The 23440-nt window shown below is 39.8% G+C and overlaps 1 protein-coding gene across 1 annotated transcript; it reads right to left on the reverse strand.

Moving 5' to 3' along the window:
• Window positions 1-3525: 3525 nt before the first annotated feature.
• On the reverse strand, window positions 3526-22700 carry swap70b (switching B cell complex subunit SWAP70b). The gene is made up of 12 exons (XM_083893480.1): window positions 22541-22700; window positions 20882-21022; window positions 14598-14771; window positions 13545-13772; window positions 12145-12291; window positions 11761-11866; window positions 11016-11197; window positions 7648-7755; window positions 6856-7022; window positions 5566-5764; window positions 5190-5286; window positions 3526-4761 (listed from the first exon to the last, which is right to left on the reverse strand). Exons 1-12 carry the CDS (start codon window positions 22634-22636, stop codon window positions 4643-4645), a joined length of 1764 nt encoding a protein of 587 aa, XP_083749606.1. The 5' UTR covers window positions 22637-22700; the 3' UTR covers window positions 3526-4642.
• Between the last annotated feature and the right edge of the window lie 740 nt (window positions 22701-23440).

The raw sequence follows: 23440 nt of genomic DNA on the forward strand, positions 1-23440 counted from the left end.
TCCAAACTTGGCTCAGTCATAAATCAGACGGTTTTAACTGAAAAATGAATAGCTTCATCTGCTGGCAGCAGCACAACTCAGTCCATGGGGGTGGAAGTTTTTTTTTTTTTTTTTTCCCTTCCAAAGAAACACTTGTGTTTTATATTTGCGCCTTGCCACACATTCTTTTGTGTTCATGGGGGAGGAAGAGGATGAGACGGCGAAGTTTTGAAGTCTTTTTGTCTTGTCACGTAAAGCATTCCTCACAGATAGAGTAGGGCCATGTCGACAAGCAGTCACCTTTCACCACATCTTGGTTACAGTTCATATTGAGTTGAATTAAAAAATAAAGTATGTGCACCTGTGTGTGTGTGTGTGTGTGTGTGTGTGTGTGTGTGTGTGTGTGTGTGTGTGTGTGTGTGTGTATGTGTATGTGTGAGTCCATAGCAAGTGTTGTCTTTTAACAGAGTGCATCTGTATTGTGAAATGTGTGTGTGTTTGTTTGTGTTTGCCTTGAATGCTTCAGAATTAGTATAAAAAAGGTGTGTGTGTGTGTGTGTGTGTGTGTGTGTGTGTGTGTGTGTGTGTGTGTGTGTGTGTGTGTGTGTGTGTGTGTGTGTGTGTGTGTGTGTGTGTGTGGACTTTCTACATGTATCCATGGTAACCTCTAATTCATAAAGGTTAAATATACAAATGGGAGGTCAGAGCGGCACGTGGCTCACCTTTTAGTTTGGCTGTTTGTGTTGTCAGAAGATATTTATATCTGGAATGAACAATTGAGAAAAGATGGGTTTGATTTCCCCACCGTGGCCTCGGGCTCGGCCTTCCTGTGGGTGCAGAGTCAACCTCACTCAGATGCGCTGATTAGAGCCAGATCCTTTGTCCCAAATTCCGCCGTGCACCCTTGAACCTCACGAAATCTCCAAACTAAAACCTTCACTTATTGGTGTAAATCCGGCGTTTACTCGAATGTGATGTTGTGAAATGTCAGGAGGGACGGTGTGGAGGAACATGTGTTGGTGTGGACGAGAGGGATGACGTTCAGGTGAAGTAAGGTTGAAGGTGAAATTCCACCAGTGAGTCAAAGGCGCTCTTTTACCGTAATAGTCGATGTCGTTGGTGTGAAGTGGAATGCTGTTGTTAATTCCTGACTTTCTGGACCCTCTTTTGGTGTTTTTCATTTTTATGAGGTGCATGAGGACATCTGTTTGTGTCGTTCACTCTAACAGGAACTCTCTTGGGACCTTTTAATCTTCCATCCAGATCTATAATGTGAAGATGCAGCGATATGCTATTTTTGTCTACTCTGTGGCCAGATGCTTCCCTGAACTCTGAATGTGGCTGTATCATTCCCCCGGGGTCTATGAATTGTCATGTGCAACACTGCGAAGGAAGGTAAACGTTCTGCTAGCGTTTTATTCTGCTGTCCCAAGAGAACCCCTGTGCTTCGTAAACCTCCAAAAGTCCATGCTCTTCAGAGCCACATTCGCTGTAAATGCCCAGAATTCCTGAAACTTTCGAACTCTATATATTTTCAATTCCTCACACGCCTTTAGACACTTTGCATCTCAGATGCTCTGGTACTCTAGGGGGCAGTGAGACCCCATAACCCCACCTTATTGTGATCCTTCTTTTTCCAAACCAGCCCCTCTGAACTGCTGCTCACACACACACACACACACACCCCCTGCGATGGATTCCAGATCAGGAATTTAATGCATTTCTGTTTCGCATCACCTCCCAGGAATGCGGCACGCGTGCCACAAGCCTCATAACCTCAGGCTGATGAGTGTGAGGATGTTTAAAAGAGAGAAGGATGATGGGATACAGACGCTGCTGGGGGTTATGAGGGCTGCGGGGGGAGCAGGGAGGGGAGGCAGGCGGGGGGGGGGGGGGGGTTGAAAGAGCGCATCCGGTGCAGCGCTTGGCGCTAATGACAGGCCATCTTGTTGCATAAAGCCATGTTAGTGCAGCTGTGGTATGTGCTGAGCGCATCTGGACCACAGATTTTTGGGAATGTATTTAGTGTGTGTTTGTTTGGTCTGTCCCGTCTCACTCAAATTAACGACTGTTGCACGATACGAGGGAGGATGGAGTGAATTAACGTAGTTGGGGATCTTTTGAGGGGGAGCTGCTCTTAAAGTGGAGGTTTTACAAGCTGGTCTGTTTTGCATAACATTCAGATGCTGTTTCTCTTTGCTCATTTACACATATTTTATCTCGTCAGCATAAGATGCTCGTCGCCATCAGGTTGTTTTGTGGGGAAGGAAAGTTCTTGTGCTGTGGTCAGTTCTCCAGTTCACTGTCTCGACTTTGTCCCAGGAACATTTTTAAATAGCAGCTTTGTTTTTTGTGATTTACAGTCAGATGAGGCTCGTTGCAGTAAGAGCATCCTGGGCTTTTCTTTTTTTTACTCTGTGCTGTGATCTACTATTGAAGCTGGACACTGTTTGAAAGCAACATCACAATGTGATGCATGACAATACAATTCTAAATCACTTTAAAAACAAGCAAGCAAAATAAAAATTAAATAATTACAACTTGATTTGCAAATGTTTGCTCTACATGTCTGTGAATTTATACAAAACATGGACACTTCAAATCCACACATGTGAGAGCCTTAGTCTTTATTATAAAGACTTATTTCAATGTATTTTATTTAGTAAATTCCTGTTTGATCACTTGTGTTTCGGTAACCTTTGAAATAAAAACAGAGCATGATTTTGAATATTTAACAGAATTTAATCCAGACTTTGCCCTACAATGGGCTGGCGAACTGTCCAGGGTGTGACCCGTTGATCGCCCCATGTCAGCTGAGATTGGCACAGCGCCAAAACAGTAGATGGATGGATAATCCAGGCTTTGTCTAAAATTAACATATTATCTCATCAGTGTAGATGTACAATATGTTTGGTTTTATGTACTTCCTCATCGGTTCCTGTCTGACAGACCGTATGAATGAATTAAGTCAAATAATGTCATGACACGTGTAAACAGGACATGTTATCGTCTTTAGACCCTGACCATCTTTGTTTAAGAAGATTGAAGGGAAGGACCATGAAGTCATAGAGATTAAGTCACCATTTCCCTATTGTCTCCTCCAGTGATCTACGGGTTGATCACACTTTCACAGGAAGTTCAGCTTTGTTGTTTGATGTCAGCACATGCTGTAGTACTGTAACCTGTTTGTGAAACTGTAGCACCCTCTGGTGGACATGTTTGCAAAGCTACAGCTTACTATGAAAGTAGAAGGCTGTTATTGTTTTTGATTGGCAAGATGATTCATAAATAAAAGTTAAGAGATGGAAATTATATAAAACAGGAATATAGGAAATGTTTGGCAGTTTCAACATTACTAATACAGTAATGACAAGTGTTAAAATATGTACATCAACATACTGAAATTCTGTGTTTGTTTACAGATCTGCAGTAGAGGGGGAATGAAAGATGAACCAAAGAGTGGTAAGAAAGTTATTTAAGATAGTTTATTACACACTTTTTACATATATATAAAAACATAAATTTGAACTCAATGTTTACTCGGCAGTATCAAAAGCACTGGAGGTTACAGTTACAGTGCAACAACACGGTACAAATGTTTGGCAGTTAGCATTCTTGTTCAGAGTAAGGCCGTGTTTGTGTATAAGCAGGAAGTGTGTTGAACTGGTAACAATGAACGAATAACAATGATCTACTCATCATTTTAGTTGAGATGGAAGGTTTGTTAAACACAGACTTTAAATCACATATTTTATCAGTTGCTAAGGACGTTGCCTCTCTGCAGCCTGACATTAGTAAGGAACTGAAAGAAAAACAGAATGATTTTATCATTATAAAACCATTTATAAAGACCCTTCTATTCCATGTAAACATGTTCCCAAACAGCAGTTTTAGAAATATCAGTAGCTCTATACTTTTCAAAGGATTTTTATAAAAGAATGGATGTGGTTGACCACAGATAATTAACTTTGTTAACAGCCTGAACTCAAAGCAGGTGTTGGACAGTTGGGACTGTGGTCAAACGTAGTGCATTTCATAGATTCAACTAGGAAGAAAATAATACATGGACACTAATGACTTTATGTAAGATGCTCCTCTTAAATCATCAGCTTTATATTATACATAATTGTATAAGATTTCTAATGGTCACCAAGCTTGATCCACTGTTAAAACACTGAAGCACTAATGACTGTTGGACAAATGTACTCGTCTGACAGGATCTAGATCTTCTGACTTCTGATCATAGCTCTTGGTCCTTCAGAACGATAAATGCTAGCTTCTAAAATTGTGTTTTCCTGACCAACGTTTACTGTAACAACTAAAAACAACAGTTTTAAATTAAACTTCTACCAAGTTCGCTCAAAACTTGTCAATCGATACATGCACCTACCTCTCTTCATTTAGCATTTTAGTTGGATCCATGAATTAGTGCTCCTCCCCTGCTCCTCTAACATATTTTGGCCGACAGTGATAGAGACTTGATTAAAAGGGATAAACATTATTACATAATTACCTCCTCAGCATAAAATGCCTCTTTCATTCCTGATGCTCCAGTTAACAGAGACCTCTTTCCAGTCATTACCTCTCTATGTTTTTCACAGACGGTTTATACCGGCAGCTCTCCTCTGAATTGCAGGTCTACAGTTTAGATCTTACAGTGGATCTACTGAGCCTCGGACGTCTGGTTCTTCATCTTCTGCCACTTCTTCTCCCTCAGATTGAGCTCTCCAGCAGAAAAGGCTGCTGGACCCCAGTTGGTGATCAGTGTCGGTCCCTTGGAACCTGGAGAAGAAACCACTCCAAGCATCATTAACCTGACAGGTAAGAGTATTTCACTCTTGGTAGACTGGAAACATCAAAATGTGTATATTATTGCACAGATGTGGCTTGTACATGTCACAATAAAAGACCGCTCTAAAATGTGCAGGTTATTTTTTGGGCAGGGCAGAAAAACCATGGTCTGCAGTTATGAGTTTGGTTTAGATGTAGGAGTGGGTCAAAATATCGTTTTGGTGATATATATCGTCATCCTTCCTTGTGCTGTTGTGGTAATCGATACACCAGGGCCAATATTGATATTTAGTATCAGTTTGAATTAGTCATTTTGTGACATAAGTCTGTCATTATTACCACTACTAGTCCTCACACAGAAAGTCCAGTGTCCTCACAATAGTCGTAGCAGTGCAGGCAGTCAGTGGTTAATGTGTTACCTGGCTGAATAAGTCGAAGCATGCCCTCGTGTTCGGCCACTTTGTGCTTCCAGGTCTTTGTTTTGTTGGCTGCATCTTCAAGCTTTTTGATCACCGTCTGAAAAACACACATCACAATTATTCGATTAGTTTGTAAACGCTGGAACATAGGAAGGAAAACTGTATGCATCTGTACTTACATTTTAAATCGCTTCAGTAGTTAAATACTTTTACTTACTTAACTGCATCATTTTTGCATAATAAAAAATTGGGACATGCACAACAGCCTCAGACCACCCTAGCATTTTTGCTAGTTTAATAAATAATCTCAAGGATTCTACATAAGCCATATTATATGATTTACTGCAAGTGGATTTCAATAGAATGAATCTCTGACCTGGTACTGCTCCAGAGCTCCGTGCCTCTCTTGCTCCAGATTTTCCAGTTGTGTCATTGCTGCTTGTAGCGCACTCTCTTTCACCAGTCGCTCCCTCTCCAGCTCCTGTTTCTCAGCCTCCGTCTCAGCGATTGCTTGCTGCTGCTGTAAATGGATTTGCTCCAACTCTGCTCTCTTCGTGGCCTCCTCCTCCAGTAACCTGCTCCACAGACATTCACATGGGTGAGCTAAACCATTTAGGCATAACAACTTGTGCTTCTGAGAAACAAAACTAAATGCTGATAAGTCCATGCATCATCACTAAATATTCATGTTTAAAGTCAGTGTTTTACAGTCTTGGACTGAGGAAACATTCCGGTGCAAATGTGTCCAACTGATCCAGTTGTGGCATGACAGTGTGTCAGCAGGGGGTGCTGTGGTGCATTTATCCATTTTGGTCATTTCAAGATTGCTTTATTGTAAATTCAGATTACGCTTAATGTGATTAACAATTAATTATTTGTTAAACAAATAAAACATTTATAAACATGTCACTGCTTAAACCTAAATGCAGAGGGCCCATAGTGCCTCAAGCACTCAAGAATGACAGGTGTTACTGATAAAATATACAAAACTAAAGTTTTTTTCATTCATACTATTATTATACTTACTGCATAACCACATCCTCTCATAGTCTCTGTGCCAAGTTCCAAGAACATTTTATTTTCAACTTACTAAAGTTGGTTTCACTGCACTTGTTATAAGAACATTTCATTACAATGAAAAGATCAGTGAACTGGTGGCTACATCCATGGACTAGTCTTTAAAAGTTGCCTTTAGTGCTGATCTCGAGTGAGAGAGTTAAATGCTCTTCACACATTTTATTTAGTAGTCTTTTTTTTTTAATGCAGTGGTGTATTTTTGCTGACTTGTTCTCCAGTGGTTAGTTAAGTGTGAGGTGGTAAGTAAATGTCAGCAGAGAGGAAGGAAGGGAGTAAAGAGTGGAGAGAGGGAAGTAGACTGTGTGAGTCCATGTGTGAGAGAGAAGCCCATATTTTTGATCAGGCAAGTTATAGGTTTTTTTGTTTGTTTTTTTAAATGCATTCGAGGCAGATTGTCAAAGCCTTATGTTCCTCAAGGGAAGAGGAAGTCTAACTCACTAACTTCATTTCTCGAGTGCATTGCTTCCGAGTGCAAAAGAAGCCCAAACTGGTTACTGCAGCAAAATATAGCAAGACATGGTTTTAATCTATTTAAAGCACAACAAGCTCTCACAGATTCTGATGCATCTTTTATTGCTCATTCACTAACCGTGACTGCAGCTTACGAACAATTTCCTCATCCTGTCTGGCACGCCTCTCGTCCTCCAGAGCGTCCTCCAGTTGACGGTACATGTCCTCCAGCTCGCGGACCCGCTGCAGGTACTGCTCCAGCTCTGTGGACTTCTGGGCCACCTGTTCCTCCATCTGCTGTCGTACCTATTGGATAAAGAAATGGAGAGAAATACTTGAAGAATTAATACCAACTTTTGTCTTTAAGCCTCATTCCTCAGTGTTTACCCTGTGTAGTTAATATCTTGAAAGATGAAGCACAATTGCACATTTGTGATGATCAGATAAATGTCTGACTAATTTCAGCTTTTTTTGTTGCTTTTCTTTTTCCACTATGAATTACTTTGAGTAAAAATAGACAAATGTCTGAGCTCCCACAATGTTGATGAAGCCAGTCAGCTGCACATGACTCTCTCTGTGTTCCTCAATATAGCAGCATTTATTTTACATGTCTGTGGTGACACACAGTGATGCATTTTACATCACGACTGATGGAGTTGCCGGTTCGAGTCCCCACCAGGTCAAAAAAGGACTGGGGTACCCCTGAGCAAGGTTTCAAGTAAAGGATGGGTTAAATTCAGAGAAGGGATTTCCCCTGTAGGACTGATACAAACCACAAGTTGTACAATGTTCTTGCGGCTTAATGGTGACAGATTTAGTAGATTTTTTCTTGTATTGTATGCATTAGCCTAAATCCACAATCTATATGGATGAAAAAATGCTGACATGCTATGAGTTGTGACCTGGAGGAAGATGGCGAGTGACCACATACCATTTTCTCTCTTTCCAGGTCCATCCTGTAGCGGTCTTGGAGTTCAGTTTGTGTCTGAAGTCTCCTTCGTTCCTCTTCTGCTGCATTAGCTGCTGACTCTTCCAGAGCCTGGTATGGGGAAAAAAAAGTTAAACTAATTTAAATATAAAAGAACCCAGCATTCTTGTAATTTGGCCATTTTACTGGGTAATATTAGTAATTAAAAGGGTTTAACATGCATTATTGGCCTCACACCATATACTGTTTTCACTTAGTGTACATTACATATTCAGCACATAGTAAAGGCGTTTTACATAAATCTCTTTAGTACAGAATTATTAGCCGTCTCTCTCAGTCTCGTCAGAACAAATATCTGAGTTGATTTCTATACACATTTGTTGTTTCTCATTATCTCCTTGTGTTGAATGTGTCCATTTTCTTTCAAATATGAGGTATAATGTGCAAATATAAAGTCAAAAGGAGCCTTTTTACTGTTAAGTTTTCTTATTTTTATAACTTTTGTAGATGAAGAGCCTAAAACATATAAACATACTGCAGGATAAGAGACTTAATTTGTTACAATATAAAGTCTCACGATTAGATGTCACTAATTCTTACCCACTGGACCTTAGTTGATGGTTGCCCAGTAACTTCCCGTTACCCTACTGTAGACTGCAGCAGTCTACTTGCATGATAGCAGTGTAGTGTGAGGAAGGGGGAGGGAGACTGCGAGAGAGACAGAGAGCCCACTGATATCTGTAGATGACCCTAAGCTCCCTCCCCCCTCCCCCCTCTCTCTCTCCTCCATGCCTGTGTGTCCATTGTCCATTCATGCAACACAGCTGTAGAAACTTGCACCTCAATGGCAGATTATTGTGCACTCGGTGCTTGTGCAGTGTCCCTGACAAAGAGAAATTGTTGTACCTTACTGAACTCGTTACACAACCACGATGTGAACATCCATCTTGTCACAGTGCTGCAACATGCCCTGCACTGCACTGTTGGAAAATGTTTGACGAAAGTGTGATATTTGTCGCCTCAGCTCAGTTGAAGGATAATGTTAATTGGGCCCAGACAATACTGAAAATACCACCCCAAAGCCTTAGAATAAGCATTTTATGTGTACTTCAGATAAGGAAGTACTTCAAAGAGGCTGCAGTCCTATGCCAGTCATAGCAGGCATAATGGACAAACCAGCTAGACTGTCTGTTTTTGTGTTTTGATCTGGAAGCTTGCCACACAAACAAAGAAGCATGTCATCCTTTTCTGGTATGTGAAGGCCATCATAGTTCCCTGTGTGTGTGTGTAGAACTTTCTAGCAGTTATTCAGCGCATTCTGTACGGAATCAGAGTGAGATTGTCATCAAAGCAATCACAATCAAAGCCTTAACATCCAAGGCACTTCTTATATATAACCAACCCCTTATTTGTGTGTTTTCATCTGTAACTGATCATTAGAACCTGTATGCTTTGCCGGTTTACAAACTATTAAGTAGTGTATTGAGTTGTGTTTAGAATAAAACCTCTTAAAGACACTCGAGTTGTCCGCCATACTTGTTCTGGTCGCCCTTTCCAGAGGGTAGTTTATTGAGCTGTAAGAAGCAGCCGATAAAAATCTGGACAGTGTGAGAAGGGGACGAAGGGTTGTGTGTAGAAGTCCTAATCATTGGATGTTCTTACACATGAAAGAAGCCTTGGCAAGAACTGCGGATGTCAACAGTGGTTTAAAAACCCCATGAGAATTTAAGTTGTTTGCATGACGATGTGAGCATTGCTAATTTGCGCTGTTGCTGATAATATGTAAATACACATGTTTATATTACAGATATATAAAAGAAGAAACAATTGGGAACAAAAGCTTAAACTGACTTTAAGCTTTTGTTGGCTTAAACTGACTTAATGTGACATGACTTCTAAAGAACATTCAACTGTAAAACCACAGCTGTCAGCCTTCTGCACTGTTTGTGGGACCGCCCATTTGCAGCATTAACAGAAAGCAGCCAATCACTGTCAGTATCTGTCAAATCCACATTATTAGCCATTACCACTCGGTCAGCAGTGAGTCAGAGGTGTTTTCAAGACCATTTACCCCCAATTCAATCCATTTCCTCTATTTGTGGTAAGTGACGGACTGTTCAGTAAGGGGAGGAGCTGATCTATTGTTGGTATTCATGAGCCTCCTCCTAGTTTCAGAGAAGAAACACCAGTGTTTGAGTGAAGTTTATACTTCACACTGCCATTTACAAGAACACTTGGTTATTGTGCTATGGTGCATGTTAGTTTTAGCTTTTACACCTTGACTGTAAGGAATGTTGTTCAGTCGGACACGTAGTAGCTGATGATCAAAATAATTATACACCGCATTTCCTTCTGCTGATATCCAGAATGATTGAGATCAGTGGAGGTGAAGGAAATAAAAACACAGCCTGATTCCATGAAGTGATGGTGGATTGTCAGATCACCGAGTACGGGGAAGTAAACATGTTAGTAGTAGTTTTATCTTTCTCAAGGTAACTGGCAGAGATGTTTCCTGAAAAGGAAAGCGCGCACACTTCATTTGCAACAGCTGAGGACATGCATTGCTCTTCAGCTCGAGAACATGTCCTCTTCATTATCCGTTATTGGGGAGAACGGTGACCCGAGTTTGCCTATTTTGAGAAGCTTCTTCCTTTTTTGCCACACAGATATAAAAATGCCTTTTGGGGAAATCCCTGAAGTTCCATTCATTCACAAACACATTCCAGTTCAGTAACTTCCCCTTTGCTGGTGTATTTGCGGAGCATGTTTTTAAACAGAAAATAAATCCCTGTATTTCAGGTTCACACTGATGGTGAGAGCTGAAGTGTCTGCACAGTAAACGGTTTGTCTACATGTCTGTTAAGAAAATATCCACCTCTCTTTTTTTAAATCACACTTAAATACAACCTTCCTATTCTGATCCAAATTTATTTATTTTGGCAATAATGCAGTTGTAGAATTAGAGCTTTTTGTCTTGCAGTGCTGCATGCTGTGTTTTCTATATTTGTTTTTACAGTGATTCAATTCTCAATGTCTTAGTTATATTTTCCTCAATAAAAAATGGACAATAAGTTAGGTAAACATGTGCAATCTTATTCTGCCTGATAATGGCAGGTTTTTTAAGATGAACAAATAAGCTGGCCTGGATTTCACCATGTTTTTTGTCACAGTTTTGTCCTTCTGTGTACTGGGGTTTAAATTGTGGTGCATGTAGAGAACACACAGGCCAGCTCGAGTCTGACTAAACATATAAATACAGTTGTAATTCAACTCAAAATCGCATATTTAGAATAATTTCAGTCAGACGAACATGTTTACATGCGTTTTAAGCGTAATGTTTTTACATGTGTGTTTGTCCGTTTCCTGCTCACCTTCCTCATGTTCTCCAGCTCCTGCTGTTTGGCCTCGTTGGCCGTCTGCAGCTCCCTCATCCTCAGCTCCAGCTCCTCCTGCTCAGCCTGCTGCCTCAACCGCAGCTCCCGTCGCTTCTGCCGAGCCTCGCGGTGCGGCACCGGTCGGCCCAGACGCAGCAGACTCACACAGATCTGAATAGCTGAAATCAGAAAGGCTTTAAGTTCCAAAAGATCTATTTTTAGATCGTATTTCTCAAATGTATTTGTATGAAAATAAACAATCTTTGATTTTAACAGAGAGTCCCTTGGTCGCAATGTTTCAATCCATCCAGTAATTAAAAAAAATATACTGTGTATACTACTGTATATGTATTGATAAGTAACAGTTATTGGTTTCAGGTTTACAGTCATCACTATTGGTAACTATTTTAAATAATACAAATCATTTTTCAAGAGGAAATAAATGATGAGTTTTCACATTTATCATTTGAGGACGTCACCTTTCCTGATCAAGTGATTAGGGGATTTTGATGAAAACAGGTTATGGCCCAAAATAGCAAGCAGTTTATATTTTCCATTGTTGCTGATAAACATACTGCATGTTTTCGCTTTCGATTAGAAAGTGCATACACAGCATTGATCAGCGAATGAGACAGTGAGTCATCCCATTGAGGATTTGCAACAGCACACAATAAATGGATGTTATCAGACACAGATAAGCCATATCTGTGATTCTTACTTTAAAAAGTCATTTAACACTCACCCTGGACCCACTCCTGCTTCTTCTTCTTGTCTGACACGCTGATTTCAAAACTTTTCACTGACTTGATGAGGAAGAGACACTTCTTTCCCTCTTTGTCTTGTAAAGACTGAAAGGAAAACAGAGCATACGGAATACATCAAAGAAAATAGATGCAAATGCAAAGAGCACAACAAAATTTATTATATAACAAAATATCAATAGAGTTTCCAGCTTCTTTAAATATAAGGAAATTAATGCTTAACCTGGTTCTTCTTGAGTAAGTGCTTTGTTAGCTAAAGCTAAGACCTGTGTATTTGATGTAAGGTGCAGTTTTAGTCATCAAGTCCAAAGATGAGGTAAGAGTCAAGGGGAAGAGTTTTTCATTAGACGGCAGTAGGTTCTTGCCTCCACAACGCAGTTTCCATCCAATAAGATGTCTCCTTTTTTATGAGCCAGGTCCTCACCGACATAGTAGGAAATCAAATTCGGCTTCAGCACAAACCAGCGCTCGGTCCAGTTCTTCCTCTTGTGACCTTTCTTCATCATGTAGCCCTGCACAGACAAAAAACAATCACTTAAATCAACGTTTGTTTTTGTTTTTAACTGACCAGATGCTCTGTATTAAATATGATCTAAAATATTACATGATCATGGTTCATTTAACCTTTATTTAACCAGATAAGACCCATTCACATCAAGACCTCTTTCTTTTAAAGTGCTACTTAATAGATGCAGATTGCAGTAACAATTTAAGAACACGGGCACTGTTCAATGGATTGCTGTTGTCGGTCTTTTAAGATTAAGATTTTGATCATCTTCTCAGTGGATTAAGGTTGCAACTAACTTGATTGATCTGATTATTATTATTATTTTGTCTATAAAAAGGTTAAATAGAATTGATTACATTTTGTTGTAATTTCCCACAGTCAATGGTGACACCTCACTGTCTTCTGCTGTCCAACCAGAACCCCAAAACAGTTAATTTACCAATCAAGGGAAACAGTAATGAGTCACTGTATATACTGTAAATTACACTGTATACGTGAAAGAAATGAGTCACAAGAGGCCACACTGAGTCTGCTTGTCTGAGGTTACTTCCTGTTCAAGGGTTGGGGTTTTTAGTTATCTCTACTGTCTCTATGTGCTTGTATGTGGTTGTGGTTTTAGACAAAGAGCTTGGACGAGGATAAAGAATTACCAGGACTGACTGTTCCACACACTTTTATCATGTGTGGGGGGAAAAAAGATAAAACTAGCTGGGTACATCCAACAGAAGCAGGTGCTTTATCTGGATGATGGGAAGTTCATGTCTTATTTTAAGACAGGACAAAGACCAGTCTGACCTACTTCTTCAGACAGGATACCAAAAGACACAATTTAACTACTCAGTAAATTAGGAAAAAGATTAGACTTTTTTTTAATGTTGATGAGACACTGCATCTCTCTGGTTTGAGTACCCATCTGTCATGTATCTCCATTTAAAGTAATTCATTTGTGCTTGAAAAAGATTCTCTATGTGACCGCATAAGGTTCAACTCTGTGCACCTACAGTAGTAATCCGACATCTGCGTGTTAATCTGATGCCATGAAACCACGCTTGAACAGAAATAAAAGTTGACAATCTCTCGTTCATGTATGAATACCATTATTATATTATGTGACTTGAGATCCACCTAAACCAGAAATAATCCCTGGTTGTGGGTTTGGTATAAATATCCAGAAATATGGTTACACCGGAGTGTGTTTATTATGGTATGGAATTGAAACCTCTTTCGATACTTTTAAAGACTTTGAGATCGACGCACCTGTTTGAGCACGTCCAGGAGGAGCTCCTGGTAGACTTCGCTGATGCCCATGGAGAGCGTCTGCTGGTCCATGCCTTTACTGAAATGGCCCGACCCCACCAGTTTGATCAGCTCCCAGGCGTTCAGACACTGCTGCGTGGAGTCCAGCTGCAGCTTGTAGTCCTCAAAACGCTCCTCCAGCCAGCTGCCCTTTATCGCCTCAGTAAGCTTACGCAGAAAGTACTCGATCTGTGTACAGAGACAAATTCAGCACGACACACAAACACTCAATATTATCTATAGCTTATACAGAAAATTTAAACACAAAGACAAACAATGATTTCTATCAGATTTGTCTGCAAACCCTTAAGCTGTTTATTTATATCCAGCCGTATGTTTGTCCCTGTTCTGCATTGTTCCCATTATTCATTTTGAAAAAGGTGTCTTGCAGCAGATACATGTACATTATATTTGCAAACAACTCTCCAGTGATTCAGCTCTGATGTTTGTCATACCCAACAATAAATCTTCCAGTGTTTGCAATAGAACAGGAAGCTGGAAACTTCCTTTTCTGCTCTTGTGTAACAGAGAATTACATCTGCTCAGTTAGTGAAGCAGTTGATACACCACACTAATACAACTACACCCGAGTTCTGAATTCAGCCTGTGCTTTGAGATATTTTAAACATTCATTTAGCCATCAGCCATTTCTGGATTGCAAAGATTGGACAAATTACTTGATTAACGACATTTTTACCTTATTTTTCTAAGTCAAGATTCATAAAACAATTATGTTTTTTTGTTTTTAAAAAAAACCTAAAACTTTTCTTACATGATTGGGAGTGATGACACTACACTTGATGCAAAAATGGAAGACGGTGTCACTGTGGTAAATTCCTAACATCTGTGGTTCATTAGTTGGCATTGGTGTAATCAATAATAACGCTGATATTTATGTTAATGGTTTTCAGGAAAGACAGGTGTTCGCTTCTTAATACCACATGGTGTTTGGGGAGAAAAAGGTGCCACAGACTGTAGTGCAGTAATCTTGCACTTGTTGTGATGAACACTTACCTCCTCAGTGACAATGATCAGTGGATATCGGTCTTCAGACAGGAAGTTGAAGATGCTCCAGATCTTGAAGGCGTCATCGTTGGAGATGAGCAGATGACTTTGATTCATGTTTTTCCTGTAGCACAAAGTCCAGCACATTTTGTTGAAGTCCTGCCGGTCAAAGTTATCCGTCACCTGTGGCAAAGCACAATAGCAGCTGTGGTGAGTCCAGGATTAACACTGGATAGCAGAGGATAGCTGTGCTTTACAGGTGGCAGTACACCGAGTAAAACGTGAGCTGATTTAACAGAGGTTTTTCTGTCCTCATCGTCAGCGGTTTCCAAATTTGATGACAACCATTTACCTACAATATTACTGTCATGTATACAGAAGTATAAAACACCAGATAAAGGGTATTTTTCACCACCTGCAGAACAACCAAACTTCTTACATTTGTCCCTCTGGCTCCTCAGGGGGAAAACAATACAAACACTGCTTATAGCAAACTGCCAAAAAAGTGAGAAAAGAAAGGGCTCTGTTTGGAAAAACACAAAATATCTAAGGTTTAAATTCCAGGGCAAATTGGGGGGAAAAGTTCTTAAAAAGGTACACATTCAGCTGTGGAGGGTCCAGAGGAAGTGTTTTCCTTGAGCCATGGACAGAAGTGTCTCCATGGAGACTTCTGGCATCTGTCCCCTCAAAAAGCAAGGCACCAGTAAACCTCTAAAAAAAACAACTCATTCGCTCACTGAACCGATCACGCACTGAACTGTGACAGAGAATGTCTATTCAAAACACACTGTGATTAGTGTGACGCAATCACCTCATTATGATTTGAGCAGCCAGCGATGCAGGACCTGCTTTTATAACCTCCACACAGGCAAAGGACACAATTGACAACTCAAGTATGAGACCAGCATAGAAGATGAGTCTGCACCGAGACATCGGTCACATTTTAATCAACCACACTGTGACACCCCTGAATTCACCATCACAGCTCTCAGTAAGCGTTTTAAATTAAGGCACAATAGCATGCACTCACAGCAAGGTTAACAGTATGGAGATTTAAGAATTTTCAGTGAATAAAAATTCACTTTTTGCTTAAAACTTTCATTTGAATCTCAATGTAGTGTGTTGTTCATTGAGAAAATACTATAAACAAATGAATAGGGAACTCTTGTTAATGGGTTGCCATCATTTACTACTTCCTTATAGATAAGCTTTAGAGTACAGAGCATTTTGATTGCACATCCCAGCTGACGGGATGAGAACAGCAGGGTACATCCTGGACAGGTCACTAGTCCATCACAGGGTCAACACACAGAGATGATGAACAGCCATTCACTCTGTCTTATTAACCTCTACATGTCTTTGGACTGTGGGAGGAAGCTGTAGCCTCTGGAGAGAACCCACACACACACAGGGAGGACACCCAAACTCCACACAGAAAGGATTCAAACCAGTAACCTTGTTGACCAACATGCTGTTTGAATTGTATCCTGGATTCTCTCACGGCCATTTCATTATTTTCAATTTTTTGTCCTGGGAGACATTCAGCCCAAGTGAATGGTCGCACTGGAGTGGTGTGAACTTTTCTAAAGCTGCACAGGATCTGATGTAACGCTCTATTGTGCTAATTTAGGGCGAGTGCCTTTGTGCAAACCTGGGCTGGATGTTAAAGTGACACTCCACCCACAATCTCTGAAACTGTCCTTTCCAGCATTTGTAATGTAGTCCTTCAAAGATCGGCAGCTGACAGCAAAATAATCGCAATGTTATCCACCTGGAGCAGAGAAAATATACGACAATCAGCATGTATGTTAGAAAATATAGTTCCATTGTCTTTTCCACACATACATCCCTTTAATGTTATATTATCACCTTCCTCAAGGCTGAGATGCTCCACTGGGTTTGGCATTTGTTAACAGAAACAAAAACAACACAAAGATTAGCTTTTAACTTAAGTATTAACTGTAAAGAACTTAAACTTTGAGCCATTATGGCACTAAATAATAATAATAAAAAAGATTATTTAAAACCCAATGCACTCAATGTAAGGTTTATGCCACAGCTGCCATAAATGAACAGTATTGGTGATTATCAAAATATGTTTTTATGTTTCTGTAAGTGTTAATACGTGGTTAACTGAAATTATATTGTAATGATAAAATATAACTATAATTGTTATCCATGAATTAATTCAAATGCACTTTTCCCCAAAAAATTGTAAAGCACATTATTCTAATTTCTTGATTAAGAGGTCAAATAATAGTTCATTATTTGCATTCCTGAAGAGAAAATGCTGTTTTAGTGGTTGAATGTTATGCTTGATTAATTTTTGACTTCTCAGAGAAGAAGAAGCCCATATTTGGGGATAAAAAAGGTACATCATTTTGTTATTTGCCCAATAAATAACACCACTTAAAAATATTTATTAATTTTAATATGAATGTGCATGTCATGTTTATTTGGCTGACTGCTATTAACCACTGCATGACATCAGACAGCGTCTATCTCATTCTGCTCATTTTGGACTTGAGGTTCAGAATGAGTCAACAGGGACAGACGAGGAAACCTGAGTTTGTCATGAAGGAGCAGCTCTTTGTGCAACACTGTAATGTCACGCTTGCCTTGTTTCTCTTTGTCCCCGTGGCTCGCTGACTCTTGCTCTCCATCCTCTGCTATTCTTTCTCTCGCTCCATCTATCACTCTTTTCCTTCTCAACAATAAGAGCCTTGTCAGTGGAGCCTCCCCTCCCCTCCATCAGCCACATGCCCATTAAGATTCAGGAGCCACACTCCAGCTTCATGAGCAGCATCACTTACAACTCTCACTGAAACTCCAAAGAAGTAAAACGAGTGAAACAAGACAATTACACGGCTTGTAACCAGTTGAACCGCATAGCATTCTATGCATACAAGGGGCTTTTGCAAATGGAATATTTAACGACAAAGAGTTGTTAATGAAGGGAAGTTGTAATGCTCCAGGGCACATAATTATCATACATAATGTGAAGGTGTTGTCTGGGTGTTTCATCCATGCTAAAACTTGACCACAGAAATGCCCATTTACATACTCTAGGAAAACTTGTTGATGGACTCCTTTCAGTTGCGAATCAGAGTTTGTTCCTACAACGGAAGACAAGTCTGAATGCAGACAACAATGTGAACCTCAACGTCATCAGTCACTAAACCTCAGCTCAACATGAAAGTGAATAAAAAGATGAGCCCAAATGACAAGGAATGTGAAAATCATGAAAACCAAAAGGGAATAAATGAAGCAGAAGGGCAACAGCAGTGTGACATTACAGGTTCATGTTTCATAGTTGTCCTTCCTGTCCACAGAGTGGATGAGAGGAAGAATCTCATTCTCATGCAATTTCAATGACGAGCGAGAATCTGCGTACAGAAATAAAGTTACAACTGACGTTTAAAAATATCCAAACAAATTATTATTTTCCAAAATATTGAGGTCTGGAAATATGAAGTTGTGCCTCAAATCTTGATGCTATTTGTGTATTGTTTGTGTATTGTCCCACCGCAATGCTTATTATTTATACATGATTATTGGACTAAACTTTGTTCCCTACTATCACAGCAGCTCAGCAAAGAAGTTACCACTTTGAATCAACCTTTATTTTTTCTCAGGAATGCTGAAGCTTCATATTAACTTTATTACACTTTGCGATTAATCAGGTTTTCCAATGTAATGGCATTCCAGAGCTTGTAATAAAAGTAATTATGGGAAAAATAAATAGCATTTTGAGAGGAATCCTGTCACAGTCAGTCAGTACAAATAGGAATGTTTACAGTTAATAACACTACTTTAATTGTGTCTGTGTGTGTTTTAAAGTGAACCTTAACCAACACTGTTAGTTTGTGACATCTCTCTCCGACACCACACTCACTCACACACACTCAGGATATGTCAGGGTCACAGAGGGTCACTTGTGTGTGAGGAATGCTACGCTCCGACAAACCACAAAGTGCTGAGTCCTGAGCTTCAGCATCACGTCTTTGTCTGCTGCCAAGTCGACATCGTCAGCGCGTCAGTGTCAGCTTATTCAGCTCAACGACTACAGCATACCGATACAACTTTGAGCATCTCTGCACAATCCAAGATTAAAAGTCAGTGACCTGCTACACTGACGGGAACAAATTATGACACAACACATCCCCAGGAACAGACACAGAGTCACAAAATGTCTTCTATAGAGTTCCCCTTCCTTTACAGACCTCTATGACCGTCTTCAGAGAATGGCTCAGTTCCACTTATTTATCTCCAATAACGATATCAATATCACAACATTGAAATCCAACCAATACTGATAGTAGCCTTTCATCTCCTTTTAATAAATGAGCTGTTCAAAAGTCAAATTTACTGAAGCTTTTATATGAGGCTAGCTATAACACAAGCCGTTTCAAAAACATAATGTTCCAGCTACATGCCAGACATTTGCAGCCCTCACACAACAGTGATGTCATACATGTCTCTTAACAGCACGTTGCCTGTGCTTACTAAAGCACTGCAATCATATACAGGGTTAAGAATCTAACTGTATATTACTTTATTCTTTTTCTTCTCGTCCCTAGTTCAGATCTGGGTTATCTTCTGCTTTTATTTCTGAGGATTTTCATTTTTTTTTATTAACAATTCCATGTGTAAACGAGCATTGTTGTTCTCTGACGCATGTGCACACGTAATCATACAGGGTTTCCTAGTGGGAGCGGGTGGAGTTTCCTCAGAAGTCAGAGCAGTTGAATGCATTGACTACACCCCTGGTGGGTGGGTGGGGTGGTCATGGGTGAGAGTGTGTATATGGAAAACGCTGTGGGATGTACAGGTTAGGAACATGCTCATTATGTCATGTCTCCTTTCCTGGAACTACATTTCCTAAAAGAAAGGTGTGTCTGTTTCAAAGCCATTTTCTAACGCAGCCCTTACAACCAGCTCAAATTCACAGCAAGTAACTTTATTTAAAATACTATCTAAATCAATCACTTTTGGGGAAATGATGGATATGGGCAGCCAAATGTATTCCTAACCTTAACCCTTACCAATGAATGCCCCACAAGGGCCTCAGATATTAGGTTCTGCTTCATTAGGACCAGGCGTTGGACCCGGCGTTGGACCCCATTAATAAGTTAAATTTCATGTTAGTCATAATAATAATAATATATCCTGTTAATGCGTATTATGACCTCCACTTAACGTGCACACTGAAATGAAATGCAAAACTGAAATGCTAAGTAAGCAAGAAAACATTTGTGCTAAATTTGATAAGAATCTTTCAACACATATGAAAGGGAACACCTTTCATGAGGCAAAAAGGTCACAGTAGCCTTGACCTTCACCAACAGAATCTATGACGGTTTTCTTTCAGTGAATGCCAGTGCAAAGTTGACACAGTCATTTGTGGTAAAAGTGTGTACAGTGCAAGTATAAAGGAAAAACACCAGAGAGAACTTAATGAGACACGTGGCATGCGTCCTGACATGCAGCCAATTAATTCTTGTTAATAGCTGCCACAGTAAGGATATTCATTGATAAGTAAAATGGACAGATGAGCTTTTTACAATGAATCTGAAATAAAGAAGTGTGAAGACTACAGAACCCCAAGCACAATCTACATAACAATGACAGAGTTCTATGACAGAGCAAAATTACAATCCTTCACCGTGGTAACAACCACTACACGTACTACTACATCATATGAGAATGTCAGACAGCCAGCTGCGCACCATCTCAAAATGAAAAAGACCTTTTCACACTAACCAGAAAAACAATCACATCATTCTGTCTATGCAGTGATCAGTTATGACATCATCAGAGAAGTTGAATGAACAATGAGCTCAGGACTTGTGCAATGATGAACAAAATGTGTTGTCATTATATAACACCTTAATGACATTTAAACTGGATGTGTATGAAAGTCATGTGATGTATTTACAACTGAATATATCTCAGATGATTACATCAACATCAGAGTCTAATCTTTATTTCAGTGGTGAGACGATCAGACGACACTGTATGAAAATCTAATGGGAATTTCAAAAAAGGTTGACATACAAAAGTGGAATTGAAACTGTTTGGATTAAGTGTTTCAATCTATTTTTAGGGTTTGTACTGCTGATAATGTACAAAATAAAAAAAGAATTGAAGCATTATTTAAGGCAAAGACGACTCACTTTGTCATAAACATAAACATCTTTCTGTGAGGCAACAACTGTGATCCTCTACTAACTTTTAATTCAGCTGATTGTGTCCACATGTGCCAGACCAAAGTGACTCCATGAATAACTGACCTTATCCAGGATAAACTTGTTCAGGTATGGCATGTATCCCTGGGTAGAAACAGGACCCTCGTCATCATCTTTAAAATGCTCCTCCAGTGCCACAGGGTCATGTGGGATCTTCATCACCGTACATAAGTTGTGGGACAGCACCTGGAATGATAGAGGACAAAACATTTACTATCATTATTTACTTTATCAATGTAATTACCAGGTTAATATTAAGTCTATACAACATAGCATCATTTTCCATCGATTGTCCAAAACTCAAATATAATCAGTTAACAGTTAACTCACCAGCAAATCATCACATTTGAGAAGGTGTAATGGGAAAATATTTAGCAATTTTCTTGAAAAATAAAGTGAAGATTGTCACTGCCATTATCACAAGTCCAAAAACAACAGTAAACATATTTCTCATAATGCGGCTCATTAGAATTTATATTTAGACCCTCACTGCAGGAGTTACAATCATATTTTCCTGAGAGATTTCCTCACATTCACAAACATTAAACCTGGCTTAACTGCTGTTAACTGATGGTCAATTTAAAATGTCAGTACAAAAAAATAATAATAATAATAATAATGAGGTTCAATATAATGTTGCATCTGCTGTATCGAGACAAATTCTGCAAATATTCAATTTGGTAATCTCCTCTCTAAATGGTGATGCTTATTCGCTTATTTCATAAACGGATGGTTTCCTGTATTACACAGAATGTCTTGTAAATGTAAGTTGCTTCTGATTGTGCTTACATGCATGAACACACATGGGAGAATAATGTGACAGTGACAAGTTTTACAATCAGAAAAGAAGGGGTTTCACGTCTTGCACAAACAATTTCAACAAATGGCTTAAAGCGACATTGCATTCTGATTTATTGAGGAAATACCACAATAAAAACATACCTTTAATCTTAAGACTCAGACATGGCTGACCTGAAAACTCTGACCTTTATTGTTTAATGATTTATCTATTGATTAAACAATGTTTTGGCTGGAACACAGACGGAAGTGCAACAGACGTGGAAATATGAGGACATAGGTGTTGTTTACATGAGAGTAATCAAAGAAAAACTAATGAACCATTGATTTGCACCCAATTCACACACAATGAATAATACATTTACATACATAAATACATCTACTTTGGTCAGCTCTTTTGCCATAGCTTTCAAACACCTGCTGATGAAGAGTACTGTAATAATCCAGTAACTTCACAATAGAAAACGATTGAGAACAATATAGCAATTATGTGTACAAGATACTTGAGACTGTATGAAGGCACTGTTTTACTGGATGCATGTGTAGTTAACTTTGAAACAGTAGTCGGGTGTGATAGAGAGCCTTTATGGGCATATTATGTGGTTAAAATAATTAATTTTATTTCAATGAAACCTCTCCTCACAATGTTTAAAAGTCCCCACGGGCTCCAAAATGGCTGTGCCCGGCCCTGTTCGTGATTAATCAGCGCGACAAGGACAAACAGGTGCGTCGCAAACTCCCTTTTTAAAAAAAACAAAAAAAACAACGTGCGACAAGACACACAGTGAAAGTTGAAAAGTTAAAAAAAGGTGACCACAGTTCGCAGGGGCTTATGTTTCTGCTCCGTGTCCAAAACGCACAGACTCGTGAGAAAGACATTGACAGACTGAGTTAATACTGTTTTACCTTCAGCTGAGATTTGGAGACTTTGCCGCTTTTGTCCACGTCCAGCGCTGTGAACGCGTGCCATATCGACTTCAAAAGTTCGTCCCGCAGAGCCATGGTGGAGAGAGACTAACCGTGTCCTCTCTCTCTCTCGTCTTTTACTCACACCTTCTGTCTCTCTCTGTCGATATATGTCCTTCCCTGTAACGTCGTTTGTCCGTCTGTCTGTCTGTCTCTCTGTGAACTTGCTTCTCGAGCTCCAGGACGTGAAGAGCGCGGCCACGTGACGCGCGCGCTTGGAGCTATTTGGCACGGTCCTGATGGTGGAGATGAGCGAAGAGTTGCAGCACCGCGCAGCGTGAGACACGCGGAATGATACCGAGATTGTGCACAAATATATTGACATCCAGTGGCGTAGGGTGGTTACAGTGCGCGGAAGGGCACTCTTGATTGGTAAAAACATGAGGAAGTGCGTCTGAATATAAATGTAAACAGTGTATTGTTTATGAAGGAGTGGAACAATAAATGCAGTGCCCTATAATAGCACTTTTCCACTACACAGTTCCAGCACGAATCGGCTGGACTCTACTTTTTGCTTTCCCATTAGTACCTAGGACTTCTTTTAGTACCAGCTCTGGCGTGGTTCCAATAACATCAGCTCAGCTGGCTTGGAACCTCACCTGAGCAGGTACTTAAAAAGTACTAGGTACTATCAGAAAGCAAAATAACCGTGCCGAGGTGAGTCCCGATGGGACCATGCAGTGGAAAAGCAGCATTGGAACACGCAAGCTGAGCTGAGTGTGACATCTGACAAAGGAATCAAACCGAACAATGTTGAACTGTAGATAAGATAAGGAGACGTTAAAATTCACTAAGACATGCGCTAATCTCCAACACGTTTAACTGTCTGGTGTGTCAATA

The sequence above is a fragment of the Microchirus variegatus genome (assembly GCF_963457635.1).
Source record: "Microchirus variegatus genome assembly, chromosome: 8".
In the NCBI taxonomy this organism is placed as follows: Eukaryota; Metazoa; Chordata; class Actinopteri; order Pleuronectiformes; family Soleidae; genus Microchirus; species Microchirus variegatus.